This window comes from Biomphalaria glabrata, chromosome 2 (genome assembly GCF_947242115.1).
Source record: "Biomphalaria glabrata chromosome 2, xgBioGlab47.1, whole genome shotgun sequence".
NCBI lineage: Eukaryota > Metazoa > Mollusca > Gastropoda > Planorbidae > Biomphalaria > Biomphalaria glabrata.
The window spans coordinates 4,375,679-4,388,676 of record NC_074712.1 but is presented as its reverse complement, the minus strand read 5'-3'; the positions used below and the strand labels follow the sequence as shown (position 1 = coordinate 4,388,676).

The following is a 12,998-nucleotide window of genomic DNA, read 5'->3' as shown; positions in this document are numbered from 1 at the left end:
GAGCAACCCAGGATTGGTTTATGCTACGCACATGAATGTCTCCTAGGGACGAAACTCTGGTGCGGGCCGCAAGTGGTGGGGGGCATCAAACTGAGGACACACTTTCTTATAAAACTACACATTGTTCTTACATATAAAAAAAACCACAAAAAAAAAACAATCAAATTTATTAAGTTTGGTAAATTGTTATGTCCTATATTCTTTCTTAAATGAAATGTAATCTGTAGACAAGCTTGAATCAAATTTTACCATCATTTTAAAATATGTAGGCCTATAGGCCTAGTTTAATTCAAATAAATATGTGAATTTTTTTTCAGAATTAATTGATTTATAGATAGTAGATCTAAATTTAGAGCTCTAGAAGCAAGCCAAGATCTAGATCCAGGGCCGGCCCTTACGATTGAGGGGCTCTATGCGAAACAGATTGCGCGCGGCCCAGTGTGGGTATAGGGATTAGCATAATGTCAAAAGTAGGATTTTGTATTAGAAAATACATTTTTCCATTTAATGAAAGCTGACAATGCCGTTTTTATTTTTATTGCGCGTAGGATTGGCACCCAAAAATGATAATTCTGTCTATTTTTCTGTAGATTTTTATGTGATTTTAATAATTTCAGGCGATTTCCAAGACGTTTTCGTATATTCTGCAATTTCAAAAGATTTCCAGAAGGCCCAGGGAAATCTGTAGGCCTTGGAAATCCTTTCATAATGTATAAGTTATAATGGCCTATGAGATTGCGGAGCTCACTGCAGCCGCAAAGTTTGCAGTGGCCTCAGGCCGACCCTGTCTAGATCTACAACACTTAGGCCTTGTTTATGACAATTTGAGAAAGACAAATTTTATCAAATTAAAAAAATATATATAATTAACAAAATGACTTCCTTCCTCTTCTCCTTCTTCTAAATATCAGTATAGGCAAATTCTTTTGAATACTAAATGCAAAAAAAAAAAACAAAAAAAAAAAAAAAAAAAAACAACCATAAAGAAATGATAATCGAGATTTCGTCAGGAAAAGAAGGATAAAGGCACTGTTTCTGTTACAGAAACATTTCTTTGGTTGTTGTTTTTTTGTTGTTGTTTTTTTTTTGCATTTAGTATTCAAAAGAATTTGCCTATACTGATATTTAGAAGAAGGATATTGATTTCTGTAACATAGAAATAGTGCAAATTTTACAATACCTTGGCACTGTCCTAAAGGTTAACGAGCAAGTTGTCATGTTCAACCGCCTTTATCTTATGGTCGAGAGGCCAAGTGCGCTTGAACTTGGCTTGGCTACCTAGAAGGGAGCTCGAGGTTCGACACCCGACTCGGGCAGAGTTGTGTTTACTGAGCGCCTAAAGGCTGCACGGAAAACAAACTCCTAGATACCCCCTCCCCCCCACCGGTCCACAAATGAGATTGGACCAAAAGCGCTCTGAGCATGGTCTAGCATGAAAGTAGCGCTATATAAAAGCTATAATAATAGTATGCAAAGTTAAACAATTTTTATCAGTTTGTATTTAACATGGTTTGGAATATTTTCGGTTACTAAACCCAACGGAAATCATAAACCTATTAGAGTTGAGCGGACTCAGAGGCGCTCTAAAAGTGCCGAAATTTAAAATCCCAGTCTTGTAATAAACATAAATTCTAACAATAAAAACATTTAAGAAGGCTTATATTACGTGTAATTTTATCAGTTAATCTAGTTTGTATCAGTAATGGGCGCGAGTAATGGCTAAAAATTGTCGAGTCCAATGGAAACTAGCGTGTGCGTAAAAAAATTTTTGGGCCGTATTGTCCGTGTCACAGACCGAATTCGGCCCTCGGAACTTAAATTGAGCCTCACTGAACTAGAAAATTTATATATCTAAATTCTAGAAAAATTCCGGGGAAGTAACTCGAAAAGAAAATTATTAGATATGTATGTGAATGTGAAAAGTGTTATCTCCCTTACAAAAAGAAAATGGAGTCTCTCTACACTTTGTTCAAGGTACAACTTCCCAAATATTTAAGATCTCTGCCGCTTCCCAAAAATTTTGCAGGATTTGCAAATACCAAAAGTAAGTTTTTTAGAAGTAAAAGTTTTCTTTAAAAATTTTTGACAGATGGTCTAGAATATTCCAGAATCTAGATCTAACTCTAAGGAAGTATTTACTAACTAGATAGTAGATCTATAGTTTATTATAGTTTATGGCGGAAAACAGATTGAGCTCTCAACATTCTACTTTAAGGACCATTTTTTTGACCAATTTAAAAATTACTTTTATTGACATATTATATATCAAATTTATTGCCCAAGAATAGAGGAATTCAAAAAAAATAAAATCAGAAGCAACAGACAATTATTTAACTTGAAAAAATGAGGTCAAACACACTTACCCCTAATAATGAAAAATTCATCACTCACAGAAGATATGTCCCATAATCCATGAATTTCACAAATTCACAATATTATTTATAGAAAAATATATCCCAAAGTAAAGTATATTTATAGAACATTTGAAAAAAATATAAAAATAAGTTTTTTAAGTCATTTATGCAAATTAATTGAGCCACCCCAGACCCCACCCCCTCCGTAAAAAAAATTAGGTTGCAAATTATACTTTATCATTATCCTAAATAACAAAAACATAATCAGTTTAGACATATTATGTATCAATTTTAATGCCCAAGAAGAGAGGAATCCAAAAAAAGTAAATTCATTATCATCAGACAAGTATTTAACAAAAAATAATGAGGTCAAACACACTTACCCCTAATAATGAAAAATCCATAATTCACAGAAGATATGTCCAATAATCCATGAATTTCACAAATTCACAATATTATTTGCTTAAAACTATGTCACAAAGTAAAGTATATTTATATAACATTTGAAAAAAAAAACAACAACCTTAAAAAGTATTTATAATTAATAAATAAGCCCCCTCTTCGGCCCACGCTACCAATAAAAAGTCTTTTTTTTTTTCTCTTATCTTCATGTTTTAACATGATACTATTTATATCAATTTTAGATAAAGGTTATAGATATGTATAATTTTAGACTAGAAAAGATCTAATATTAAATGAAATATTATCAAGATTTAGATCTATTCTAGTTCTTGATCACTTTTTAGATCTAGGTCTAGAGTACTCTACTTAGAGTTAGACCTAATAAAGCTTAACTTGCATGGTGCATGATCTATATCTATTGACTATTCTGTTTACTATCTCAAATAATCTCAATCTTTGTATCTGTAGTAACTGTTGCTGAGAAAAGAAATAAAAACAACTTTTATAATTTGGTTAATATGTGTTTGTTGTTATTTTTAACTATGTCACTATGTCTATTGAATCTCTTCTACTCTTGTTTATAATTGACTAGATCTAGATTTTTTCCACTTTAAGTAATTTAAGATGTAGATCTAGAGATCAGATCTAATTTAACCCTACTGAGTTTATAAGATCCTATGAATTAGATTTAGATGTATAAAATCTTAGATCTAATCTACATTTAGATTCCTAGATCCACACGTGTACATCGCTAATTGACTATCTACTAGTAGTACTAGTTACTAGATCTAGAAATGACTAGATAGTAGATTTAGATCTCAGATTTTTTTCCATGTTAAAATCTAGTCCTAAGTCTTACTATGAATTATATTTAGACGTAGATATAAGGCTATATAAATTATATAGATCTAAGACCTAGAGTCTACATTTAGACTTAGACTAGATCACTACGGTCTTGATTCTTGATCCACGTGTGTAATTTGTACATCGCTACTTGACTATCAGAGACTATCTACTAGAAATGACTAAATTATATAAATATAGATCTAAATCATCTAGTTCTAGATCTAATCTATCCTGATAAGAGAATTTAGATCTAGATCAGTAAATATTTAAATAATTTCACGCTTATTAACTCTAATGACTAGATCTAGACTAATCTAATCTCAGAGTCTAAGTCCAGTGACCTAGATCTAGTCCTAGACCTAGAGATCGATCTATGTCTAACTAATCTAAAAGCATTTCGCTAGATTGATTTTAAAATATGGTTAAGATCTAGTCTTTATAGATCTAGATCTGTAGAAACTATTATAGATCTAGAGATAGATTAATTTAGATCTAAAATCTAAGTTCAAAATGTGCCCCCCCCCCCCCTCGCGCTGAAACATCGCATTGCCGGGCCGATTTTATGACGCATGCAATGCACCAATATTAAAGTAAAATAATTGCCGTAATAGTCGATATTAATTTAAAAATTATAGGTTTTTAGCTTTTACAGACTAAGATCTCAATTCAGAGGTGCGCCTTCAGGTTGACTAAGTCAAAACGTGTGTTTGTTTGTTTTTATCGCGCGCGCCTGGCTAAAGATAGATACCCGTGTTCCCGTCCTTGAAGTTAATTATTGAAGAAAACGACATCCTATTATTAAAGCAGAATAATTAACTAAGCAGTTGATATTATGAACTGAATTATCTGTAATAGATTCTGTCTATAATTACCTTTGCTAGAATTATCGCTTCGAATATTTCTGAGCGAATGACAAAAAAAAAAAGCACTTTGAACGGGAGGTCATGAAGTCAATTCCGGCGACCTCCATTCTGATTGGTGTTAAAAAAAACGAGATTTTATAAATATTTTTTTATTTTAAATAACCAAAAAATAAAAAAAATAAATAATTATGATGATAGAAATACAAAAATAAGTGTTTTGAAACGAAAATCGGCAAAATGTAATTTATATTAAAAAAAAAATGTACACATTGTTTGGCGACATCACAACTTCAAAAATTGCATCGAGGCTATTTTTTTTTTAAATTTAAGACAAAAGAAGCATTTTATTTACTTTTTTTTTTCTTTATGGTGTATAACAATCATTTTTAAATACTAAGTATGTATTTTATACATGAGTTATATTTCTAAAATATGTTTCTTACCTTTTGAAATGGGATCACATAAATCCAGAAGTAAATGTTGTCTGTCTTTTTGGCAATACTTCATGATATTCACAAATGCACAAATTCCATATAAAAACGAATTTCAAAAAAATTTTGCTAATGAAGCTTCCAGAAACATAGATCTATCCATCAGTAAAAGCAAATATACCACAGATGGTCTATATTCAGAGATAATGAATATTGAACTCGAAAAATGCATTTTCAATAGAGAATCTGTTTTCCGCCTTATAGTAAATGACTCCGAAATGAGTCAAGTCCAACTTAGTCCAAGTGACCAAGACAAGTCAATGACTACTCTAGTAGTAAGTAGACTAAGTAGTTAAAGTAGTAGTACTAGTACTAGTCTACTCTAGTACTACTACTACTACTACTACTAGACTCTGACTCTAGTTTAGAATAGTTTTTACACCTACTGCCACTGCTACTCAGACTCAACTCTACTGACGTACTGAATGTACTGTGTACAGTGTACTACTAACTAGATCTAAGTCTAAGGCTAAGGAGTAAGTCTGTCTAAGTCAAAGTCACTAAGTCTTTATAGAAGTGAAGTCTAGATTTAGATCTAGTCTTTAAGTTTTAGTTTTTATTTAAGAGGTAATTAAGTACTCTAGTAGTCTAGTCTAAGGACTACTAGATAACTAAACTAGATCTAGTCTAGAATCTAGATCTAGACTCTAGTCACTAGAATAGTAGATCATTAATCATTGCGGTTATTGATCATCTCTGACTCTAGATTCTAGGTCTAGATCTACTACTCTAGACAAGAGTTAGAGTCTAGATAGAGTCATATAGACAATAAAGTTAAAAGTAGATTTATAATATAATAAATTTAATAGTACTAATAGACTAGATATAGAATAGATCTACTAGATTTCTACTACTACTAGATCTAGATCTACTAGACTAGAGCCAGATTCTACTGCTAGCAAGATCTAGTCTAGATCTGCTACAGAAGTACCCTACTACTTAATCTAGTACTAGATCTAGTAGAGTAGTACTAGTAGTAGTACTAGAGTTAACTCTACTAGATCATCATCTAGACTAGTCTCTAGAGAGGACTTGATAATTGATTAGATCTAGTCTCTAGAGAGGACTTGATAATTGATTAGATCTAGACTCTAGAGTAAAATTGAGATTCTAGAGAGTAGTAGAGTCTAGAGGTTAAATCTAAACACATGTGTTTTTTACGCACAATGCAGCTAGGCCCACAAAGTAAATTTAGACTCAAGCCCCCTGAGACTCCACCAAATTATAAATTTCCTATCTACGCCCATGCATCATTATATCATCATACTTCACTAGTCTAAGTCTTAGATTATTTACTATTTAAATACTAAGACTAAAGTGTCTAAAAGTGTTTATTTTTTTTTATTGATTCTGTCACCTTGTGTTGTCAGGTAAACTCTAGAGATCTAGACCTAGTCTAGTCTAGATTACTCGATTGGTTCACCAAAAAAAAATGGAACGGCTCATTGACATCTAGTTCATTAACAAATATTCTGCTCACGTTTTTAGTTAATTTTTTTCTATTGATAGTTAGCCTGTCTACCTATTAGGGACTAGCATTATATTAAATTATACAATTAAACTAGCCTTCTAGATTTCCATTAAAATAAATTAAAAAAAAAAGGATTTGAACCGAAACTAGATTTTTAAAAAAGTTAAAGGTCAGTTGAGGACACCATAAAAGATAAAAAATCTGTGGACATTTTACAACTGCTTGCAGATCATTTCATCTATGATATCTGCATTATAATTTCAGGGTTTGTTAATAAACTGGGTTCAATCAATGCAATTAGATCTAAATCTAGTATTTTCAAACCATTTTCTTAAGATGCTGGGAGTAACAATGGAACAGCTCTTTCCTTGATAACAGGCTATGGCTTCTGAACTATAATCTCCCAGGAAGCCTCTTTCAACACATAAGATAAAGAACTTTATAAAATCAAGTACTATTAATTATTTTACTTTTCACTTTGATAAAATGCTTCAAAAACTTCTAATAGATTTCTTTTCAAGTTTCATTTTGTTTTTAGAACATAAATTGAACATACTATTTAGATCTACAGATCATAGTTATATTAATGTATTTCATTATAAAATGCTTTTGTTTCTCTCATACTTAAAGGTGAGGAATGGTTTGCCTTGGTGCCTTTCTTTTTGACTGTGACATTTATTCTGTATGCAATGATTCATACGATATGCAGTCGCCGTCGCCGCAGAGCAGTTCCAAAGCCTAAGGTAGTATTACATTTTGTTTGTTTTAGGGGAGGGCAAAATGTTCATCTATGTTGATTCAAATACATAGTTAAATGAAATAATTAAGACAGATGTGCTCAAGTTAATTTGGACTAACCTTCCTAGGTCTAATTTTAATTGCTCAATTGTAATTTTGTTAAAAACTAACATTTGTATAGTTGACCCTGTAAGGGTCTTTTCATATAGATCTCTAGCGTTACACCTATGCGAATGATGATGCTCATAGCCAATTTTGTCAGAGAACTTAGGTTTTTAGAGGCTATGAAAATAACAGCAAATAAAATAAAAAGATATTAACATTTTATAGAACTGTATAACATTCGTCTTAACCTTATTGCACAAAACAGCAAATATAAATTTCTTTTTTCATGTTTCAGAAAAGGAATTAAAGAAACATATTACAGTATTAGGCTCCAAAATAAAATTTCAATGCTAATTCAAATATATTATCTGGTATTTTGACTTCATAGTGTTCTTGATTTTAGGATTTTCAATTCGGGCCTTGAAGAAGATCCTGGCCATCCTTCTAGTTGTAATAAGTACTTGACATTTAAAAGGAAATGTTGATGTGTTTGGCCATAGTCCTGCTTTAGAAATAGGTTTACTTTATTTATCAGCCTCGTTGACTTTAAGGTCTCATAGAGCAAATAACTTAGAACATGAATGAAGTTCAATAACGCAGTGGCATAGCTAAGGATTCAGGGACCTGTGGGACTTGACCTATTTAGGGGACACCGCATTTTAACATCATGACATGAGTTAATGTAGATAATGTTATGGGCTAATATCATCTGACTTCACTTCTTACTAATTATTACTTCTCATTAGCCACAGAACATTACAAAATAGAAATATACTTAATAACTAGTTTCACTGGTATACAATGGCACTTTATTTAACACTTGGAAATCCGTCCAGTCTTCCTAAAACGTTGCTATTTCTAACTACTATTCAAAACAGCCTACTTCTAGATAAACATCATGTTGGTCTCTTATTCGCCAAAGTATACTACTCATTATTCTATCTTTCTACGTCATTACTTTTACAGTTATAAAACTATACACAATATATTTGTTGAACAAAACTAACCTACTCTCTAAACTAGTACATTACAATAATAAATATATAAATCTAAATTCCAATAGGTACAGTATATAAGTAAAATTTTACTAAAAATAATCATTAAGACTCTTTAAGTAAATAATTCCATTGTTTAATTGCACAAGTGACAAATCTTGATTCATATCGCCTCAAGTCATGCCTCTATAACATCATCTAGATCAATGACTCCACGCAAGATAACCTCAGCAATGGCATAATATTTAATGTAAAAGAAATTAGGACATTCATTTGAGGGCTCCCTCAAGTGGGTGTCTTAGGGGACTTTCAAATTTGGACCTCCCCCACCCTAGCTATGCCACTGCAATAACGTTTAAGCTATTGCATATATACATTTTCTTAATTGAATAGGGTAAGAAATTGTTTAAAAATACACGTTTTCAATATATAAAACAACACCCATAAGAGCTATGGAGGAAACCGCTGCCCTTATCTCACTGGATGAAAGAAGAGAAATAAAAATCCTTTCCCAATTCACTAAATTGGAAACCTTGGAGAGGCACCCACTCAGAACAAAAATCCACAAAACTGGCACAAAAAACCGTCTCAAAAGGACCAATTTCATACTGAAATCTCTAAACCTAAAAAAAAAACAACACCATCTTGAAAAAATTGCTCTGGAATCCTCGATACACTGTAATGAATCTCCACCCTGGGACGAAAGCCTTCTTCCTACGTTAAGGGACCATATTGAAAACATAAAAAGAAAATCTGATTACAGACCAACAGAGCTCAAGGAAATAGTGAACTGTTTTCTACATACCAATAACCCTAGCAATCAGTGGATCAGAGTTTACACGGATGGCTCATCTCATAAAGCCACCACAAATGGAGGAGCTGGAATAATTATCGAATGGCCAGATGGAGGAAAACTAGAAAAGTCCATTGCAACTGGAGAGCTCTCTGACAGTCACAGAGCAGAAAGGGAAGCACTAGCTGCTACCATGCTAGCAAATCATCCAAGTTCCCCTCACAGTCAGATTGTCTTTCTAACCGATGCGAAAACAACCCTCCAAAACTTACATAACTCTGATTCCTCTTATACTAAAAACCTCAAAACAGCACTTACAAAGCTCAACAACAACAGCAAAAAAACTGTTATTCAATGGATACCAGCTCATATACCACTAGAAGGAAATGAGAAGGCTGACACACTCGCCAAGAGTGGGAGAACTAACTCACAAATAAACTCTGCACTATATCCAGAAGAAATGAAGAAATTAATTGTAAATAAAATAAATGAGAAATGGACGAGCTCTCATCCAAAACACAAGAAAGATGACGCTTAGTATAAGCTATCCTGACAAGACCAACGTCTAATCTTTTGACTCAGGACCGGACACAACAGAATGCGACAACACATGTACCAGAAGCTCAAAATTGGAACCAGTGAAATCTGCCCATGTGGAGTATCACCAGAGAATGCCAACCACGTCCTCCAAAACTGCTCTCTTTACCAAGAGGCCCGTATAAGACATTGGCCCCAAATCACCCCAATATAAAGAAAACTATATGCAGAGCTCCCTGATTTGGAAACCACTGCGCAGTTCATCTCATGTATTGGTCTAGTCATATGAACACTCCAACATAACAATGAGAACGATGAAGAAGAAGAATATATAAAATGTTTTTAAAATATTTATTTTGTAGTAAAACTTGTCTTACTTTGGTAGGAAACTTTGGTGATAAACATTTCATGCTTTTCGCTACGGTTTTTATTTAGGTGAATGACTTAGAAATCTTCTACCATTATTTGTTTGTTGGATTCAGGTCAATCTATCTCTGATGAAAGAAGACCCTAAAGTGGTTACTCAGATGGACATTGAAGATCTTGGAGACAAAATTGCATTCTGTAGGTGCTGGAGATCAAAGAAGGTTAGCTTAGACATTGCACTTAGTATCCATGTTTATTGCCTTCAATATTTTGTTTTAATGTTTGTAATACTAAAAAAAAAAAAAACTTAAATTTTAAGAAACTAGTTAAAAAAGAATTAGAAATTATAAGTTAAGTAATACCATCTACATTTCTATCAATCTAGGGCCACATAAAAAAATAATTTTAACTTGAAAAAAATATACAATTTTATTAAAAAATACAGTGGTTTCAACACTTTCACCCCTGATGATACCAACGTTGATTTGACCCCATTAAATTAAATTAATTTTTGGTTTTATAAACTTTAATTTTTTGTTCTATAAAAAGAGCATGCATTCTTCTTTAATTATATACCTATTATAACATTTCCTGATTACATACAAAAAAGTTATTGAAGTTAAATCATAATGAATCATAAATGGTAATGAAACAAAAATGAGCAAAATGAATAATTTTATCGAAATGTGGAAAATAATTACAGAATGTGGAAAATAATTACAGAGAGAAAGAGCTAAAACTTTTTGGCCTATTTAGAAGAAGTAATCCTTGAGTAATTATGGGCACAACATGGCCTAGAATGTTTCGATGTGCCAAATATCCAAAATTTCATTTATCTAGTCAAAACTGGCCCACGGACCCCTAAGTGAAAAGGCTACATCTATTCATACTTTTTGAATTACAAATGTAAAAAAAAGATTTTGTGTTATGTGCTTTGTCTTTTTCAAATTAAAATTTTACTTTAAAATAGCATTTTAAAAAATTTAATGACTTGGATAAGGTTGATGGAAATTTATGTGTGTAAAAATAAAGCAAAACTCGCACAATTTTTACCATGTACAAGATAATTAATAAATTATTATAACTTAAAATAAAAGATTTGATTATGGTTGCAACAGTGCTGAAACAGTTCATTCAATCTGTTTGAAATGAAGAGTTGGGTTAGGGTCCTCTATTCAGAACTTAGTAGTTTGTCTCCCTTTTTCGTGTATGAATAAAATCTTCGAAATACTTTTTTTTTTTTGCTTTCTAAAAATAGATGTAAATCTTTGTTTGACACATACACACACACAAAATTATTTTGATAATCTAAAAAAAAAATAGAGGTTTGAGACATTGCCCGTGACATCTTTGTAGAGACAGCTTGCTCCCCCAATGCACTGTCTTAGGACCTAACTCTAAGTTAGTAAGTAACCCTCATGTTTCAATTTTATTTCCCAGTTTCCACTGTGCGATGGTTCTCACAACCAACACAATGAAGACACCAAGGACAATGTTGGCCCACTTCTGCTGCGTAGAGGAGAGGAAAAATAAACACAGATAGCCTGCACTGAGTTGTCTCATCTGGAAATGTCTGTGCTTCAAGGTTGTTTGGTTCTTGGTGAGTCTAGAGGAAAAAAATTCCATAAACCAATTTGTAAACAAAGTTGAAATGTACCAAGTGTACTCTACACATTTTGTGTCGGTGATGTCTACACTGTAGTTTTGTGTTAAGAAAAGAAGTAATTAAACCCAGCAGCACTTATCAAACAACTTACGACTTACACATGATGTGACTATATCTATATACATGCTTTAATCTTTTATTAGTACTATGAAGTTGTGAGTCGATGTGAAAAATTTTGTTTATTACCTTTGTTTGTAAGTCTGCTCTCAAACATGCATATATAAAATTACTATTGAATGTTTAAAGGGTACAAGGCTTAGAGATTGAATGTTTAAATTTGGGTTTATCTCTGAAAGTCTACATGAGAATATGTTTGTGTGTTTGAGATTGTTTACAAACTATGCTCCTAATAGTTATACAGCTCAATACTCAACGTTGTTGAAACCCATCCAGCATTTCTGTTTGTTGTGTTGAAGCTGTTCATTGCATGCTTTCTGTTATTTTATGTTGATCAAATGTTGTTTGCTATTTTCATTTTCCTTGCCTTCTAGTGCTTTCTGAATTATTTTCCTTTTTTTATGTAACACTTTTTATTGCAAAGAAATGGTGAGTGTAACTTTGAGTTACTTCTGTACAAATTGTTATAGATCTGGTTGAATGTACACTTGAATAAACTGCCATGTAGAGTACATTAACAGTAGATTATTATCATAATTGTAGGTCAGTATAACTATTAGTTTATTGTAATAGATGATTAGAATTTTGTATTAATTACTCTAAATACAATTTAATTAATTTCGTTCGCTGTCTTATTAGTTAGTTTCATTGTTGTACTAGTATACTAGAAGTATCTTTAGTAAACTTCGTTTTTGTTAATTTATTTTTTTTTTTTTTTTTTTTTTGTAATTTGATTACAATCATTCAAAACGAAATGTAATGGCAATAACATTGTGTTTTTGTTTTCTATCTTATGAATCTTGAAGTTGTTGTTTTTAAAGGTATTTTTTTTTTACATTCCTAACAAATTATTGTTTGAATTCCTCTTGAGACGCAATGATGAAAACTTTTTTGTACTTTGTTGGAAATTTTGCTTTAATGCAATCTTGGAATAAATATACTTATAAAAACCAAATAGATATACCTTCAGCACTTCATTTCATTTATTAATTTGTTTGCGTTTAACTTCTTTCTGATGTTCCTTCAGAATTGAATTTCTATAGCCCAAAAGAGCTCACAGCTCAGGAGCAAAAAGCTGGCTAGAAGAAGATAGCCTAAACCTCTTACATTCTTTGAATTAATATACTGATTTAAAAAAAAACAATATTTATAATACTTTTAGCACTTCTTTACTCATTGTTAATGTTGTATGTATAGTTTCAACAATTAGATCTTATAAGTTTATCTGTCAATGCGCAGGGTATTTATTTATTG

General features: G+C 31.9%; 1 protein-coding gene across 1 annotated transcript; it reads left to right on the top strand.

Annotated features, from left to right (window-relative positions):
- Window positions 1–1,913: 1,913 nt before the first annotated feature.
- Window positions 1,914–12,699, top strand: LOC106063883 (CDGSH iron-sulfur domain-containing protein 2 homolog B-like). Its single transcript, XM_013222360.2, has 4 exons — window positions 1,914–2,044; window positions 7,058–7,170; window positions 10,078–10,182; window positions 11,402–12,699. The coding sequence occupies exons 1-4, from the start codon at window positions 1,948–1,950 to the stop codon at window positions 11,492–11,494; spliced, it is 408 nt and encodes a 135-aa protein (XP_013077814.2). The 5' UTR covers window positions 1,914–1,947; the 3' UTR covers window positions 11,495–12,699.
- The last annotated feature ends 299 nt before the right edge of the window (window positions 12,700–12,998 follow it).

What these genes read in the sequence shown, in the direction of transcription:
- LOC106063883 (XM_013222360.2), top strand. Translation starts at nt 1,948, where the DNA reads ATGGAGTCTCTCTACACTTTGTTCAAGGTACAACTTCCCAAATATTTA. An exon ending in AGGATTTGCAAATACCAAAA is followed by an intron (nt 2,045 to 7,057) that starts GTAAGTTTTTTA and finishes TCATACTTAAAG; the next exon opens with GTGAGGAATGGTTTGCCTTG. An exon ending in GGTGCTGGAGATCAAAGAAG is followed by an intron (nt 10,183 to 11,401) that starts GTTAGCTTAGAC and finishes TTTATTTCCCAG; the next exon opens with TTTCCACTGTGCGATGGTTC.